Genomic DNA, 19,224 nt, shown 5'->3' with positions numbered 1-19,224 from the left:
CCCTCTATAGCATATATGTGTGTGCTGTTGGTATGCTTGTAGTATCAGTTTTGCCATTAATTATTCGCACGACCCTGGGCTTCTTACGTGTTTTCATCTCTCTGGTTTTGTTCTGCCTTCTTTAAGTGAAGAGTTGGACCAAGCACTTGCATGGCCCTTTGCCGATTTCCTGGTCTTCTGCTTAGAGTGGCCCACAACCCCTGGAAGAATCCAGTTCTGACCTTGTCATTAAATGACCTGAGGGCAACCTGTTTAATCCCTCAATGCATTTGCAGCCCCACATTTTAAATAGGACAAAGTATTTTGTTCCCTTCCCTGCACAGAAAAAATGGTATGCTAGTTAATGAGGAAAAATGTTTGCAAAGCACTGGGGAGCTCCCTAAAGGAAGGTGCTCTCTATAATTACTAGGTGCTGTGTGATGGTGAGCATAGGCATTTCAGGAACTGTCTTACTAAATGGGGTGTGTTTTCAGATTAGTCAGGTGCCCACAATTTCCTTTTCCAAATATATAGATTTGAAACAATATCACTCAACAGGAATGTAAATATTTTTCAGTCTCAATATTTTTCTGTATGTGATAATGCAGTCCCTAGAGGGCTTTAGACACTATACATGAAATGGATGTTGTCTGCTGACTGTTGCTTTCCAAATGAAGAAATGAAAAGTGAAGACAAATAGTAGTAGATGGCTTTCCAGGTTTGAGCCTATTATCAGAAATGGCAAGTATGGTTTGTTAGAAAGGGACACAAGGTACAAAGTGGATACTTTTGAATTATAACACGAAAGGCAAGCTCATTCGAGCCCCTTCACTTTTAAATGATCCATTTAGGACCTATACAGATGAACAATCCAGATATGAAATCCATTTCCCTGGCTGGGTGACTTGGGCATGTTATTTACCCTCTTTAATCCTTGGTTTCCTTATCTATAACTTGAGAATAATGCAGAAAGTACCTGCCTTGAGAAGTTGTTTTGAAAATTAAAGAGATAAAGCACTTTAGCACAGAGTATGCAGCATTTTTAGAAAAAGTAAACTGTTCCATACTGCACAAAGAAACTGAGGATAAGTGAAACCAACTGAGAAATGACTTGCATGACATAGGAATCCAATCCAGAATTTAAAAAATCATTTCTGATAATCAATAATGCAAGTCATTAGAAAAAAGAAGAGGTACCATGAATAAAATGTTAGCAAATAACATAGAGAAAGAATTCTCTAGCAAGCAGTGAACCGAGCAGTGGAGGCAGACAAACTAAACAGCAGGTGAAGAAATTGAGGGCAGAGGCTGTGTCCTTCACTGCCTTTTCAAGGATGAGAGAGTGGTGAAAGTTTATATTTTTCTCCATTTTTCAATACCTGCTCTACAACTCCTCATGGACCAGCTCTGATACTTACTTACTTGACTATAACTGACAAGTGGGGGGGGGGGGAACAAACAGGGAAAAGAAAGACACTACTTAGGTTAGTAGTTGTAGAAGGCTCTGCCCAAAGCTCACAAAGTTCCAGTAAAGCCATCCTGATGGGCCAAGACACCCTATTGGAGGCTCAGCAAGAAGTCACTTATTCTACTGATTCTTTCTCATTCTTTCCAGGTTTCTCCTGGGCTGTAAAAAGGACAGCAAAGGCTATTATCAGGATATTTTTAGAAATACTGTTTCTACCTGCCTCTCCCACTCTCTCTGACTCTCCTCTGTTGTAGCACAATGCTCTCTTCTTCAGATGAGCACAATGAGGGGTCAGAAAACCAAGACAGGGTGCTTGATGAGGTAGCAGGGAGCAAGGAAGGAAGAGGAAGAGAAAGGGGAGAGTAGGGGTGTTCTGGAAAGTGCAGGTCCTCTGAATGGGGAAAATCAATACTGGACCAGAGAATAAGAAAGGCTCAGTATCAACAAAAGAAGTCTACCCCAATGGAATTATATGCAGCTTTCACTGAGTTTGCTCTCCACCCAGAGAAATCTGGTCAGAAGAGGGCCCACACTCCTGAGATACAGATAATCTGATTGCCTGCCAGCTCTTCTGGCCTGTTATTGGTGACTGTCTAAGGGGGATTGCCTACTGGGGACACACTGCATTCATAAAACATCTGTGGCTTCAGTGATAGCTAAAATATTTTGGTGGTAAGCAGATGTTTAAAGATCTCATGGAACTTCATCCACATCACCTGACCTCTTTTACAACTTTATGCATGGGTAGATTTTAACATCCCCAGAAAGTGGTAGCTCCAATTAGAGTAGTACTAACATCCTGAAGATTCCCAGACAAATAAATCATAGCAGAGAGTAAGATGCTAGCCCCACTAGATTATCTCCTTCTCCCTGTTAATAATTTCTTGCTTTCTAGGTTATGTTGCAAAATATATCATGCTGTTGTGACATAACATAACATATATATGTTCCTAAATGGTTTTGATAACTTTACACTATTTATACTTAAGTGCTTTCACAAAAATTACTTAATTCTAAGAGCAACCATATAAAATATGTACTATTTAAGATATGAAAAACTGAGGTTCAGGTTGAACCTAGATTTTTGTCTAATGTCTCTTGCTCAGAAAATGGTAGAAACAAGGCTTTCTTACTCCAAAATTTAAACTCACTCCTTTAGCCCCAATGGTTTGATAAAACTAATAGTACACGTTCTATATAAGGATTATTATTGTCTTGGCATCCCTATTATTATCCCCCTGCAAATACTGTTTTGCTACTCCTATAACTTTATCTATTTACATTGAATTCATGACTGAAATAGCTAAGCTTCTCAAAGCAACAAGCAAAATTATGTTATGTGCAGAGGGTATCAGTGGACTAAAAACTATTAATAATATGATTTAGAAAAAGCAAAAACATCTATCTTTTGTGGTGGGGGGGCAGTGGGAACAGATATCTGTACAATATATTCTGTAGCTAATTTTAAAGAAAGAAAAAGGAAAATAAAAAAAAAATCTAAAAGTCTTTCTGAGAAAAGAATGCATTTATGTATAAGTCACTTGAATTAAGTTCTCCTGGAAAGCATGCCCACATTTTTAAACAGTCATTTACATACTCACTCAACAAACATTTGCTAAGCAACTACATATGCTAGCCCATATTCATTTATAGATATTTATAGCAAAAAGTCCAAAGTTTGGAATTTAAAAGAAAGTTCCACCTGCAAAGGGTTGCCAGCTAAAATATATGACACCTTGTTAAATATTTATTTCAGATAAATAGCAAATAATTTTTAATATAAGTACATCACAAATTTTGCATGGGACATATTCTAATAATCTACTTCTTGTTTATCTGAAAGTCCTCTTTAATTAATTGTCCTATTTTTTTTAAAGTCTAGCAATTCTATATCCAGAGGTTAATAAATAACCCAGACGCCATACTGGTCATTCTGATTATTACATGTGCTATTTTATTACCTAAAGCAAGGTAAGAATAAATGGAATATGATATCTGAAACGTATTTAGACCCTTGGAAAAAGTATTTAATATATAAATCTGCAAGGTATTTTCTGCACTATTTCTGTGGAGGTACATCATAAAATAAATAAACAACTCTGTGGAAATAGACCACTAATACTTTTGGAAGTGGTTAGACATCATTAGAGAAGGGTTTGATTCATCCATTGACTAAGTATTATTAAATATTTTTTATTTGTAAGGTATTATTTACATATATATGTATATTGTGTGTGTGTGTGTGTATATATATATATATATATATATATATATATATATAATGTGTGTATGTCTTTCGGCTCTCACAGAGTTTACATTCTAATGAGAATGTTCAACAATGTCCACATAATGATAAAACAGGTCAGTACTTCTAAATACTAGAGGGTTATATTTGCCATGACACCTATGCAGTTTGGAAGACCTAGCTCAATGCTCATATTTGAGAGATTTACTTTTCTATGCACACAGATTCTTCTTAGTTGAATTTTAAAGAATAATGTTATGTAATAGAAGCAACCTAATGCTATCCTAATCACCCAGGCTCAGTCCTCCATAGGAATGATTCTCAATTTCAGCAGGAATCGGGGCTTGTTACAATGGTATTACAAAGGTATTTTTAGGTATAAGAGAGTCTATGTGAAATCTTAGTCATACAGTTGGCCACTTATATGGAGGCATATCCATGGATTTCCCACTTCTATGTCTGTCCCATTGTGGAGCTAGGAAAAAGTACCAGTGGAGATGTCAGGAGAGCTTTGCTCTGGAGTCATAGAATCCAGAGAAACACCTATCCTGCCCATCTTAATGACTGAATCCTCTCTACAGCATCCTTGTGAAATGATCATCCATTCTGTCCTTAAATACCTCTCACTACAGGAACCAGTTCCTTCGGAGGCAGTCTATCCCATGTTAGGGATAACTATATTTCTTTTTCTAGTTAGTTGAAAGACTCCTTGGAGCTCTCAATCATGGGCCCAGTTCTATTTTTTAGAGCTGAAGAGAATAAACTTAATGTCTGCCTCCTTTGAGCCATCTTAATAATGCTAATAATAACTACCAGTTATCTAGTGCATATTTTGTGCTAGGAGCTTTTCTAAGAATTTTATATATACTAATTAACATAATCCTCAAAAAGAAGCACTATAAGGAAGGTGTATTGATATTATTCTCATTTTACAGACAAGGAAACTTTAGAATAGAAAAGTTATTTTCTCAAAGTTGTCACCTTTTAGTGGTGGCTAAGCCTGAATCCAAATCCAAGTGTTCTGGCTCAAGTTCTTAACTACTGTATTATGCTGCCTCTGAAACTTAAATACTTGACTATGGTCTATATTATTCCTGATTCTTCTCTTCTGCAGGCTGCACATCACTAGGACATTCCGACTATACATAGAGTTTCTGTGAGATTGTCTTTCAGTGGTAGAGTACTTCATTTCTATGATTGGGCACAGCTAGGGCTTCTAGAATGGGCTTGTGGTGGAGTTTCTTTAAAATCTGAAAGATGACTTCAAACCTTCCCTTCCACCTCCTGTCCTGTCCTTCCATTCCCATAGCTCCCTCAGCCCCCCTGTTGCCAGGCTTCCAGGCAACCAGCACTCACCTGTGTGTACGAACATGTGCTTGACGTAATTCTGTTTGGCGGTGAAAGTCTTGTTGCAGAGAGTGCACTCATAAGGCTTTTTTTCGCCTTGCCCACTGGCTGTGCTGTGGCCTGCAGATGAGGCCAGGGGCTGTGGCGCTGGCAGCTGTGCAGTAAAGGTTGACAGACCAGGTTGGGACACTGTCACAAACTGGGTCTGCTGGCCTGCCAGGGGCTGTGGCAGGCTGAAGAGGAAAGGCTTAGGGCCACTGCCTGCAGGCTGGGTAGTGAAGAGGGCCGGCAGATAGGTGTTGCCCGCTGTGCCAATGACCTGTGTGTTGCTGGTCAAGGTCAGAGGCATCCTCAGGTTGCTGGTGAGGGTTTCTGTCTGGCGTAAGTAGAGCTGGGTACTTGGCAATGGCTGCCCGATGGACGTATTGACTGAAGGCTGTTGCAGGACACTTTTCTCTGAGCTGTTGCTGACAGTGATGACCCTGTTGTCCATCTCCACCTCATTGCTTCTCTCTGGAGAGGAGGCACCTGTTTCTAGCTGGTTTGGCTGTGGGCCGCCATCAGCGGGGGTTTCCGCGACCTGCTCAGGTTGGGTGGGCTCTGCCTGGCCATCCCGGGCCGCCCCTGGCCCAAACTGCTGTTCCACTGAGTCGGGTTCGGTGCCTATGGAGGAGCTGACACCAGAGTCGAAGCTTTCTCCTTTGGGTTCACTCTCGGTACCCTCAGCCTGGTCGGTGTCTTCTGTGCACTCCTCGGATTCATTGCGCTCCAGGATCTGCACCCTTTGCTGCCCATAGTAGTCATAATCGTCCTCCATCTCCTGCTTGATGTGGATGTTGCCCACCAGTGTCTGGATGCGCACAGGCCGGGGTTGCTTGCGGCAGTGCGTGGTCTCAGGGGTGGTGGACAGGTAGCGCTCCATCTGCTGTGAGCGCTCATGGATGCGTGTGATCCAGCTGGGGTCTTCCATGTGGTGGTCACGGGGCAGGCCCAGCGCTGTCTCATGGTGGCTGACCACCGCACCGCTGTAGAAGGAGCGCTCGCCGCTGCCATTCTGCATGGAGCAGGCATAGAGTGCGGAGTAGATTCTGTCCACACTGTGCTGTGGGTGGCTCTGCAGGTAGCCCGATTCCGTGTCACTGCTCTGGCCTGACGTGCCTGACTCAGGAGTGCCCCGTGGCGTATCTTGGCCCGAGTCCTGGATGCCTGGGAACACATCGCCCACATTCTGCGACACGATGCGTGTGCACTCATCTATGACTGTTTTGATCTGCAGGATGCTGGCCGCTGTGAGGATCTGCAGAGCTTCTGACTGCGAGACTCTCAGCACGCCGCTGTACATGAAGTCAATGAGCTTTTGCACTGACTGCACTGACACTACCGAAGGGATCTCAATGTCGCTGTAGCCCAGTAGCAGCTTGTCCTGGAAGAAGGGGCTGCCGGCTGCCAGCACGCAGCGGTGTGCCCGCAACATGCTCCCGTGGATGCGCACCGTCACGTCACAGAAGTGGCCACGGTTGCGCTGCTCGTTGAGGGTCTCGAGCACGGAATTGCTGAAGTTGTGAAGGTTGATGCTGTGAATGCGCTCGGTCATCCCCTTGCAACTGATGTCACCTGCAGTACATCAAGGCAGACACAAAACAGGGCACGTGTCAGATCTAACTTAATGGTTTTCCTAAAACCTATGTCTCAGGTGAGAAATGCTAGAATCACCCTTCTTGCAGACACAGGCAGAGAGATGAGCAGACTGTACATAGAAGCCTAAAGGAACAAGGTCTGGAGCTCTTTCCCAGTTCCTGCCTCAGTGCCCTAGATATTGGATATTGAATTCATCTTGGTCCAGAGCTTCAGCTGAGATTGTGAGTTGAATAATGGGATGCATCTTTTGACTGCTATTTCTATGACTTCAGCAAGGAATAACTGAGAGGCAAATGGAAGACTTGTTCTCAGGGAACACTCTACTTTCATTTTAGACAAGTCTAAGCGTAGGTCCTTCAGGAAAGTTTCTGTTTCTGCCAATTTCTCAAACTTCCTTTATTCCTAGACATACCAGTATTCATAGTTTAGAAATAAATCCCCTTCCTATTAGTTTATATGTCATATACTATAGCGCACAACACATATGTGAAAATTCAACCCAGGCTACAATGTCTACTGAACAGCTGCCACCATGTTTTCTATACGATGGATGATTATAGAAAGTAATCTGCTAGTTAAAGGAGCATTGTTATCTCTGAGAACCTGTCTGAGCACTCTCTAAGATGGTTATGTAGAATATGGGTGGTTTTCTGAGGCTTAATGTAAAGGGAATGTTAAAAAGGTAAAAATTGGGTATGCTGATCTGGAAGATGGGATTATACCAGGTGATCACATTTACACTGGGCACTTTTAGAGTGAAGGGGAACATTAGAGTAATTAGGCCAGAACAGCAAGAGTAAACTATGGGTGAGATATACATTTGCCCTAGGTAACAGAGTACCCTATGCATATACTCCAGGGAACTATTAAAACAGCTACCAGAGGAAGACAATAGTCAGCAATGTGGAGGCCATGGTAAGCCTGATCCATTGTTGCCCCTGTATTTTCAGGTTGTGAAAATGAGGGATAATGATGACAACATTTAGATCCACATTAATGGCTTTCCTATTCTTCTATATCACCTCTCAGATGGCTCTCAAGAATTCCTCTCTCCAACTCATTCTTCAGATTCCTCATTCTTGGAACAATGCAAGAAATAAAACAACTCATCCTGATACTAAAATGTAGAGTTTTCTATATATAATTTTATTATCACTAAGGTCTTTCTTTCATTTAAAATAGTAGGCAGTAAAATCATCACCTCTGAGTAAAATGGGCTTATTTATTTGTTTATTTTTTATTTTTTATTTTTTTTGGTGATACCAAGGGTGCTCTACTACAGAGCTCCATTCATTTTAGTGTATTTCAACACAGAATCTTACTAAATTGTTAAGGCTGGCCTTGAACTTGTCTCAGCCTCCTAAGTAGCTGGGATTACAGGCTAAAACAGATTTATCTAAACAGGTGAGAACATTCTTTAAATCATAGCATAACACTGGAGATGTTGAGATGTCATGTATGACTGAGTTGTCTTCTTTCAGATAATTCTGGGAAGTGTCTTTATCACAATTATTTTAACAATGAATAGCCATGTAATATTTTGGTGTACAAACTCTCTGAAATGTAACATCTTATTTACTTCTGTTATGTTTTCAGGATATGTCTTATTATTCCTATTTGCTATAAGACAAAGTTGGGTTCTCAAAATGCCTAAGTGACTTGCTCATAGTTTTACATAACTAATAAGTAAGAGGGTTGGGATTAGAATCCATTCCTCTTGATGCTCTTTTCACTGCATATACTGGATTCTGAGTAATGGAACTTGAATTGACATTTAGATTTAGAGCCATCCTTATCTCAGTAGGATAAAAAAATACATTGAAAGTTATGGATATTGCTTTAGAGACAAGAAATGGTCAACATCAAAAGCTGTCGTATCACACAGATACACACACACATACACACACATTCCATGAGAAAAATTCAAACTGCTTGTTTGACTAAATCGGATTGCAAGTCAAGTAAATCTAAACAATCAAGTTATCTGCTAAATATTCTGAGTTATGATTACTGTAGTAATGTTGTCACCAACTTCATTAAAAACTACAGAAATGTAAACTTATACACATATACATGCTGATCTGATAAGCCTAGCTGGATTTTTGCAGACATAATTCTTAAACATCTTCCTAAGTATTCTGGCCCCACACTGTGATGAGCAGCCATGAAAGGCTGAATCGCTTTTTGCTGATATGGGTACAGATGTGAGGGAGGGACTCTGCCTCTCCATTCAAGCGCACCTCATTTCTCCAGCACACAATGTGGAGGCAACTCCTTTCCCAGGCTTTCTTTCATTTTTAACACTAATACAGTGGGAAAAAGTTTCTGCCACAGCAAGGCAAAGTCCAGGCTTTTGTGAACATGTCCTTTTCAGCCAATGGGCATTAATGTATAGATTCCATTGGAATAAATCTGAAATACTCTACTGTAGAAGATTTGTCCCCATTGAAAACACATCTTGATTAGATGGTTATTCAAGGTCTGTATAGGAAGGAATGGTGTGAAAATGCTAACTCTATTCTTTCCTAGATTGGCACTGAATAGGCATTTGGGCTATTCAAAACACACACACACACACACACACACACACACAACCACCCCCCTCCCCCAAAACCCAAACCCTGTCAACTCTATAAAGCTACACAACTTTACATACATTTTGTGTATTTGAGGATGCCTCCCCACCTTAAAGAAAGAAAAACTTGAAAAAACCCGCCATAGTATAAACGTGAAACTGATGCAAAGTAATAAAAGAGAAATTGTTCCCTGTGTTTTAAAATAATAACCTACTCCTTTCACCAGAGTAAAAAACATGAAGTCAGCCTGTGATGGCATTCACTAGAAACATGCTGAATGTGGTGATGTATTCTAAGTGACTATGTTGTAAGAGGGAGCACAATGTATGGGGCTGAAGCAGGGGTTAGTCCTGAAGGGAAAATCTGCCTGGTGAAGGTGGGAGAGGGCCTGGCTCTCTGTTTTGTAGGAATTCAGCTCCTGCCAGTCCCTTAAACTGCAGGGGTCCAGGGATAGGACTTAGCATGAGAATAAAAAGCTGCCTGGGCATAAGAGAAAATGAACAAGAAAGGAAACAGCAGGCAATACAATCTCTTTTAATTAGGTGTGAAATCTAGTCCTTTCTCAGTCAGGAGAGCAAAAGGATATATAAAATGAGACTAGTGCAAGAATAAGGTGCTGCAGAGGGGGATGGGAACTGGAGTTTCTGTGACTTGGGAGGAAACTCCAGTTATCAAAAATAAAACCAATAGGAATTTCGGTCAAGTCAACAGGTCTAAGTCAAATGGCAGGTCCGAAAAACCCTTGGGCTTTCAATCTGGGGCACCAGGCTCAGATGAGGTAAGTAGGGCAGCACAGGAAATAGGGCTAGGGTAGCCAGGCCTTCACAACCCAGTCTCATACATCACACTCTTCTCAACATTGTATCTTGATACCTTTAGCATGCTAAGGTTGATCTTTCATATATGAGGACATTAATGATGACCTTAAGCTATTACCTTGGTGCCACTTGCCAAGTTGGTCATACTAGGAAGAAGTCAGTGGACTCTGGGGAATGCAGATGTGCATTTTGGTCACTCAGACCCCTTACTCCTTAAATTTCCTGCAAGGAAATTCAGTAATGCCTACCTCACCTAAATGCCAAAAGGGCCTTTCTGAGCCCTTGTACTACAGGAGATACGGAGGTTTTAGTTCAGTTTCCCCATCTAGAATAAAGGGCTCTGTGCCTTCCCATCCTCTCTTTCTATTTCACTGCTATTTTCACATTTTTTTGTAGGGTGGCTGGGAGCACTAGGGAAATCAGCTGTGCAAGAGGAAGGCAGCAGGCAGAGCAAAACCTCTTTCTCCTACCTGGCTTCTACCTGGTAACTTTATTCCTATAGTGGGACCACAGAAAGGCCATCAGTCTGTGGGAAGGAGAGTTGTAGGGTTTCACTTATCCATTCTTGGGCAAAAAGGGGGAGGCTTGGGCCCTTTCCTGATGAGGGTTCTCCTCTGTCTTCCAGGGTACCTAAACCCAGTGTTCAGAAACCACCAGGGATTTCAGCACATTTCTTAGCTATTGATAACAGATTTCTCCTCATAAGACATAATTCAACTGTTCAACTTTCAGAAATTTGAGTTTCAAACAATTTTAGGAATGCACTACCTATGAATGTTGGGGACTGCCTGAATATGTTTTTGTAGTCATTGTTTATTATTTTAGCTGGACAAACACATTAAAATTATTAACTTTAAATTATTTATAACAGCATTCTACATATGTTTTTACAACTGTAGTTAGGTATGTCTTTATTATTACTTGAATTTTCATTCATCTATGAAACATTTTTAAAGAGTACTAAATATTTAAGGGTATTTAATTTAATTGGTGGGTATGGATAGCATCTACAGTCTTCATGAATGGCCATGTTTTCACTTTCATAGAAACAAGGTTAGTAGCTTTCAATAGAATATCAAAAAGGTATGCGTTCTTCCCAAATGAATACTCACGGATTAAGATTCAAGTATCTCTAAGCTGATCTTTACTACTTTCAATAATCAGAGCCCTGAAACTCATGGCAGCTTTCATGATTCCATCTAATGCATTAGGATTTTTGATAAGCTGATAGTTCCCACTGCTTGAATTGATATTATTTTATAAGATAAGGTAAATAATTCAAAGAAAAATTTGGATTGAATCCAGGTTTTATCAGAGTAGATTCCATTTGATAGTTAACACAAATCCACAGAAGAATTAAGGGAACACCTTTCAAATTTTTTGACCATTAAAATTAGATATTGTGGCATATAATTGGAAAAAAACCTAAGTACAAATTCAGTACACAGTTTTAATCCGGCCAGCAAAATCCGATTCACTTGAGAGCTCTGCAGGACTACTAACAGGAACTCTTTCTTTTCCCTTACTGTCCTTGCCTTCCTTTGCCTTCTCTCTCCTTTCTTTTTCTCTCTTTTCTTTCATTTTCTTCTCTCTTTCCTCCCTCTCTTCATTTCCTTCTGTTTTTATACCTTTAAATTTTATTAAGTTTTAAGTATGGGGAACAAGAAGGCAAAATTTGAACTAGGAAAGCATTTGCCCTATGACCCTCAGGCCCATTCCCAAATCTAGATTTAACATCCATTACTGGCTGGGTTTTCTTCTCTTCTCTCTTTATATTTTGTCTGAATGCTGAGGATAGATTTATATTACTAGTGGGATTTTCAGGTCCAAAGGAAGAAATAATCCCAGGGAAGACTTTTACAGTTGGCCCTAGAGACTCTTGCAGAATCTAGAGAGTCTAGAGACTCTTACTTTCAGTTATCGCAGGTCTTTCAACTTAAGTCTGCTGTCACATCTAAGAAGGAAGAGGACATGCCTGGCCAGATGTCTAAAACTGCAATATAACTATCTTGTGGATGAAGTTGCTTTTAGGGTTGCTTGAATTGTCAACAGTTCATTAATGGAATGTTTACTGAGACTACTTCAGTGTAAATGGACCTATAATAATATAGAAGAACTGAAATCTAAAAAAAAAAAAAAAAAACCAAGAAGAAAGAAATTCACCCATAAGGACCTTTGATATTCAAAACATATTAATCAGTCAACTTCTACCAGAACTCAATGCTCAGGAAAAGCTGCATTTTGCTTTTATCTTTTTGGATCGTACAAATAACATAATTGATCATATTTCTTTCTTGGCTTTGTTTACTAGGGAACTCTAAATTAAAATTTAGTCTACATTTTAGCAACTATATAGACTTCTTGATTTTTTTCTATATAAATATTTCCTCAGTTTTATTCTATGGTTAATTCCGTATTTCACTTGTACACTGTTTTCTTCGTTATAGTTATATAAAATATATTTCCTCCATATTTATTAATAATTGAATATTCTTTTAAGTCAACCCATATCCCTTTAGTTATGAGGTGAGGGTATAATCAAACAATTAATCAATTAGTTATTGAGCATCAACATTATGAAACCAATTGTGCATATAAATTATAACTTCATTTTAAGTATTATCAAGCTACATATGTATTAGGGTTATCTAGAGAGAATCAATAGGATGTGACTATAGATACATGAGAGGGGATTTAATACAGGAATTGGCTTATGCTATTATGGCATCTTATAAGTCTTATGACAGGTAATCTGCAGGTTAGGGACACTGAAATTCCAGTAGCAAGGGTCATTCAAAATACAAAGGCCTCAGAACCAGGGAAGCCTGTAGTGGCATTCTCAATTCAAGGCAGGAAGCCCAAGAGCACAAGGAAGGAGCTATTGATATTAAGTCTTGGGGTCCAAGTGCCAGCAAGTCTGAAGTTCTGATATCCAAGGCAGATGAGTCTTTCTCAGCTCTCAGGTGGAGATACCAATTTGCTTTCTGTATTTTTCTTCTGTGAGCCCTTAATGTGTCAAAACGAGGCAGAGTCTTCACTACTTGTTCCACTCATGGGCTTGCCACTTCTCACAGACACATCAAAAATGATGCCTATCTGAGTTTCTAGGGATTCCTTAATCCAGTCAAGTTGGTATCCAAAACTATCACAAATCCATCCTTTGTCAACTTGATACTCATACACATCTCCTCAAACCATTCTTAATTTCCAAATAAAGAAAATAACAAAGTAATAGTTTTGCCTTACAAGATGCAACTGAAAATTCCCTAATCCCTTCCTCAGAAGAGGAAGCAAAAATTCATGGGTGATATTTACTCATCTTTTGATATTCTATGATTTAAACATTAAAATGTACAATGAACAATAAAGAAAATTATATGATATTCTCTTATATGATAAAGAAAAGAGAGGAATGAAAACGAAAACATTGCTTAATATATATGTGTATATATATAAAATGTGTATATACATATATAAGAAATAAGTATGTGTGTATATATGTATATGTACTTGTACATATACATATATGTATATACATATACACATGACAATTACAGTCCCCATTTCTGTAGTTGGTCATGTAGTTCTAACAGATAATTATTGAATTTTCTACTTCCCATTTTATATTGCCTTTGCTTTAAACAAGTACCTCAGATGGTCATGGTTCTTTGGGATGGCTCCAAACTTCTTTCCTGAGAAATCTGGGCCATTTGTAGTCTTTCTCAGATTGGGTTGTTGTAATTTCCCATTGACCTTAATCATAGGGCATGGTAATACTGAGATGTTCAAGAGATCTCCACTGTTTCAGACATGGTTTTTTTTTTTTTTTTTTTTTTTACCTCCATCATGGAGTAGTAATTCAACTTCCATTTGGTTGTCTAGATCAACCACCCCAATCAACATCATAATTCCCTTCTTAGTCTGTTGACTCAGAGGCATGAAGAAATCAAAGTGGCCATGTGGCAGTTTTAACTTCTAATTCAATGGAATCATTGTTGTGTCTCTTGTGGAAGCATTCTTTCTTTTGGAACTAAGATTTCTAGGCTAGCAGAGCAAACGGTTGTTGAAACAGAAATAAAAATTTTATTAGTCCATCACTAGGATGATACAATTCCCATTTTCATTTTTGATTTCTGGATCCATGAATCCTGGCTCTTATGGAAACAGTACCATATACTGGATGTTGATTTAGAGCACATACTGCATTCTGGAGAACCTTGCCCCAGTCCTGCAAGGTACTGTCACCTAGCTGGCACTGTTACTGCTACTTTGAAAGACCATTTCACCATTCTATCAAGCCAGTTGATTTAGGATAATGGTGAAAATGGCAAGACCACTGAATTCCATGAGCATGAGCCCATTGCCATACTTCTTTTACTGTGAAATGAATTCCTTGGTCAGAAGCAATGCTGTGTGGAATACCATGCTGGTGGCTAAGGCATTCTGAGTCCAGAGACAGTAGTTTCGGCAAAAGCATCATGTGCACAGAAGGCAAATCTATATCAAGAATGTGTATTCCAATAAGGGTAATATGCTGCCCCTTTCATGACAGAAGCACACCAATGTACTCAACCTGCCATCACGTTGCTAGCTGATCAACTTGGGGAATGATGCCCCATCAGGGACTTAGTGTTGATCTCTGCTGTGGGGAGACTGGGCACTACAGCTGTAGCCATAGCCAGATAGGTCTTGGAGAGCAGAAGTCCATGTTGCCAATCACACATGTATCTTCCATTCCTGCCATCATGGCCACTTTGTTTAGGAGCCCTTTGATAATAACAAGGATGGGTAGGGAAGGAGGCTGATTACATTCCCATATTAAGTCATACTATCAAGCTGATTATTAAAGTTCTCTTCTCTGAGAACACGCTTTGGTGGGCATTCACATGGGACACAAGTATCTTCATATCCTTTGAGCACTCAGATAGGTCTATAACTCCTTCCTAAATCTCCTTGTCATCAATTTTCCAATCATATTCCTTTCAAGTCCTTGACCATCCAGCTACTGGCTACAGGTCATACACTGCTATATAATCAAACATCTAGAAATTTCTTCTTTCAAGCAAAGGGCATAATGAGGTACATTGCCTGAAGTTCTGCCAGTGAAAAGATTTCCCTTCAGGACTGTCCTTCAGGGATGCTCCAGAAAAGGGAAGTAGTGCTGCAGCTGTCCATTTTCCAGTGGTACCTGCATATTTTGAATAACCATCTCTAAATGAGGCCCTAGTCTTTTTTTCCTCACAGAGTACTCCCCATGAGGCCATGTACAGGTTGGGAGAGAGTAGATGGTATAGCAGGAGGAGGAACTATGGGCATTTGGGTTCCTTGTTCTTGTAACTTATTTGTTCCTTCAGGACATGTTCACTGGGAAAAATCCAAATAAGGCCTTTTAGGCACTGTGCTTCTTTCTTGGCTATAAGAGGTGCCAGATGCAACAACTTATCTTTTACCTTATAAGGAATATCTCGACATGCCCTATACCATAGGACCCTTAAGAATTTCACTGAGGCATAAGACCCCAAATTTTAGATTTATATTGTACCCTCTGACACACAGATGTTTTTCCAGTAAGCCCAGAGTAGTTGCTATTTCATGCACACCAGGTCCAATCAGCATAATGTCATTAACGCAATGAAACAGTGTGATATCTTTTAGAAAGGAAAGGTGATCAAGATCCTTGAGAAATAAATTATGATGTAGGGCTGAAGAGTTGATATACCTTTTAGATAGGATGGTGATGGTGTATTGCTGGCCTTGCCAGCTGAAAGCAAACTGCTCCTGGTGGGCCTTATGGACCGGTTTGGAGAGAAAGGCATTTTCCAGATCAATAGCTATACACCAAGTACCAGAAGATGTGTTAATTTGCTCAAGCAATGAAAGCACATACAGCAACTGCAATAGGAGTTATCACCTGGATAAGTTTATGATAATCCACTGTTATTCTCCAGGACCTATCTGTTTTCTGCATAGGCCACACAGGAGAGTTGAATGGGGATGTGCAAATCACCATACCAGCATCTTCCAGGACTTTGATGGTGACACTAATTTCTGCAATCCCTCCAGGAATGTGCTATTGTTTTTGATTTACTGTTTTCCTAGGCAAAGGAAGCTCTAATGACCTCCATTTGTCTTTTCCTACCTTATCAGCCTTCACTCTGCAGGTAAGGGAACCAATGTAGGTATTCTGCCAGTCACTAAGAACACCTACTCTAATTATGCATTTGCAAACTGGGGAAGTGGCCACAGGATGGATTTGGGAACCCACTTTAAGTCAGATCTGAATTAAAACTCTAATAACCTGATTTCCATAAGCCTCTACTCTGACTAGAGGGCTACAACGATGTTTTGAGTCTCTGGGAATCATTGTTAGTTCAGAACCAAAGGTCTGTGTATTTCCCTTTTCCCAAGGCATACTTACCCTAATAAAAACCATGTGTTCCTTTGGGTAAGGATGGGAAAAAGATTAAATTTTTGACATAAATTTTTGGTAGTGTACTGGGGTCCTTTTTCAAGGGGACCCAACCTACCCTTCATTCCAGCTCTGGATCTCTGAACTGGCTCACATTTGGGAATCAATTGAGTGGTTTTTATGCTTTGAGTTAGATTTTTGTTTACTTCACCTGAGTTTTCTGTTTATATGGATCAAATAAGAATTTGGTAGGCTTTCTATCCAATCCACTTCTAGAAACACCATTATGTGTAGCCAAAGTTATAGATTATGTGAGTCAGGTTATTCTGATTGTGACTTTGACCCTGCTTTCCGTTATGGTAACTACACCTACCTTGCCCTTGGCAATAGAGTGAAACCACTTGGCCCTGCCCCTACAGAATCCAATTATTCATTGCAGTGATTCTCACTACAATGTCTGGCCTAAGAAGAGGAGCAATCACAGATCTCTTCAGGAATGCTGGTGCTTCCTTCACAAATTTGTTTTGCAACCCACTGTTGAAAGGTATATTTTCAGATGCTGCAAGTGTGAAGGAGTAGGTTTTATGTGGCAAATCCATTTTAACGTTCCAACCTTTGAATTCCTTCCTCTATGGTAAGCTAAAGAAGATTGGGCATCTCCAAATCACTCAGATTGGCCCTCTTTTGATCCATGTTTCAGCCAACAAACCAAACAAACCTTAAGGCCTTTCTTAACTCCTCAAGCTGCAATATACAAATGCTGCTCAGTGGGCTCATATCAATAAATTCAGCCTACGGTAGTCAGGAAGACCAGTTTCACAAAGGTTCTTAGTGCACCAATGGCCTGCAGGTACCCAGCACACGCCATATTTGTTGCCAAGGTGCCAAGAGAAAGATCAGCTCAGTTGAAGGGGTGGTGAAGGAAAGATCCAAGAAGAGATCAGTGAGGTTGTTGGCTAAGCCTGCTTCTGTAAAAGTGAAATAAAAGTCAAAAAGGCAGTGGGAATGGATTAATCTTCAGACAGAAAGTGCAGTCAAAAGGAAAGAGGGAGCAAAGGGAAAACTGGCTGACATAGCTAAGTAAGAAACGAAAAAAAAAATTACCCATAGAAAACAGAGAAACTGAAAACCAGCAGAGTCCAGCATCTGATGAAATAGAAGAGAAAGAAGCCAACTCTGGGTAATGGTACACTATGTCATGTCACTGGTCCTTGTCTCCCTTCTTATGTAATCCAAAGGAATATTTTTATCAACTATGTTGTAAACACTAATTTTCTGACAGGAAGGAGGGAATCCTACTTCATTCCATTTTTAAATGTAAATTATTTTTTAAAGTGAAATCCTTTACTGATTGTTTAGTTTTTGGTACAATCAGAAAATAGGGGGATATTGAATATAGGAAGCTTTGACTGTCTAGGGTGTCAGCTAAATGTTCCACAGGTGAGGGATTAATTTTATATTCTATAATACAAAGCATACTAAATGGCAATGTGAAGTCACAGTCATACATTTAATATGTCTTAAACATTGTAAGTTACTTCCATTCCCATATTTGTAGAATTGTTTCCTAGGAAAACCACTCCTTGATTGTTGCCCTGTCAGAACTGTGTGCACTCTGCAACATGTTTGGTTGTGGTAATCCAGTTTTCCTAATAATTTTGTTAATGTATTGTGAAAAATTGAAAATTCGGGTATGTAGTATATATGATTTAAAATTGTAAATTGGTGGGACTTATGGGATTCAAAGACATTTGAACATATTGGTACTTGATATCCTCTTTAGGAAAATTTGCCTTCAAAATCAAAGCTGGAAAGTCACTGGAATAACTATTTAATAAGGAATCACAACCCAGGGACTTTTAGATTTTTGGTATGTAAGAATTCTGGTATGTACAAATTGAGATGTCTGTGTACTGATCCTCAACACAATAAAATCTCAATTATGAAAGAAAAAAGTAAATTCAGGCTAATCCAACTTTATATCCCTTCCACCATTGTCCTATACCTTTACTATCCAGGCCCACTCACGTTCCCCAGATTTCTGAATTTATAAATTAGAAAACTTGAGTAGTCTTTTGGAATATAGTGAACCTCCTTATGAGTCACACTTTACACGTCATCTTTATGGACCTTCTGGGACTAGTGAGAGGTCTAGAAACCAATAGGGGTGGCCTAGGAGAATCAGAATTGTCTTAGGGGAGGCCATTACCCTTTCCCAGCACAACAAATGCTGAGTCAGTCCCCTCACACAGAGGTGGAAGATTAGTACCACTGTGAGTGGGGCAACCATATGCAGGAGGAGATGTCATTTCAGCAGAATGGTGGTGGATGGTAGGTAAGGAGACCCCTTCTGCTTCAGGGGGTAAGAAAGAAGAGAAGACCAATTTGTTTGATTTTTTTTTTTTTTTTTTTTGGTGTGGGGTGGACACATTTTCACTGTCAAACAAGTCTCATTAGAACTTGGGCCTCAATGTCCCCTGCCTTATGAGGGTCTTCCAGCACATTTCTATCTCAACTTACAGTGTCCCATTCTTTCTCAACCAGTGTCCTTACTTTAATAATAGGAAATACCCGGCAAGGCAGAGACTTCAACTTTTTTTGTGATTCAACCAGTTGCATGATGACAGCTTTTTTTGGCTTTCAGCAATTTCAGCCTTGTGACTACAGGAGAGAAATTCTGACCTGGGACACTCTTAGAAACTCTTAGGTCATTTAAATGGAGTTGGAGCCAATAAACCATATCC

General features: G+C 39.7%; 1 protein-coding gene across 48 annotated transcripts in view; it reads right to left on the bottom strand.

Moving 5' to 3' along the window:
* Positions 1-19,224, bottom strand: part of Zbtb20 (zinc finger and BTB domain containing 20) — a 795,965-nt gene that overhangs the window by 26,545 nt on the left and 750,196 nt on the right. For all 48 annotated transcript variants that reach the window (XM_058572861.1, XM_058572846.1, XM_058572844.1 and 45 more), the window contains one exon: positions 5,049-6,653. In XM_058572861.1, the coding sequence (XP_058428844.1) occupies positions 5,049-6,633 (1,585 nt within the window). In that variant the 5' untranslated portion in view covers positions 6,634-6,653. The remainder of the gene's footprint in view (positions 1-5,048; positions 6,654-19,224) is intronic.

Source organism: Marmota monax, unplaced genomic scaffold (assembly GCF_021218885.2).
Source record: "Marmota monax isolate L192 unplaced genomic scaffold, Marmota_monax_Labrador192_F-V1.1 WCK01_AAM20220418_F8-fsc00119, whole genome shotgun sequence".
Lineage (NCBI taxonomy): Eukaryota > Metazoa > Chordata > Mammalia > Rodentia > Sciuridae > Marmota > Marmota monax.
Note: the sequence above shows the minus strand (reverse complement) of the source record. Positions and strands in the feature narration are given on the sequence as shown.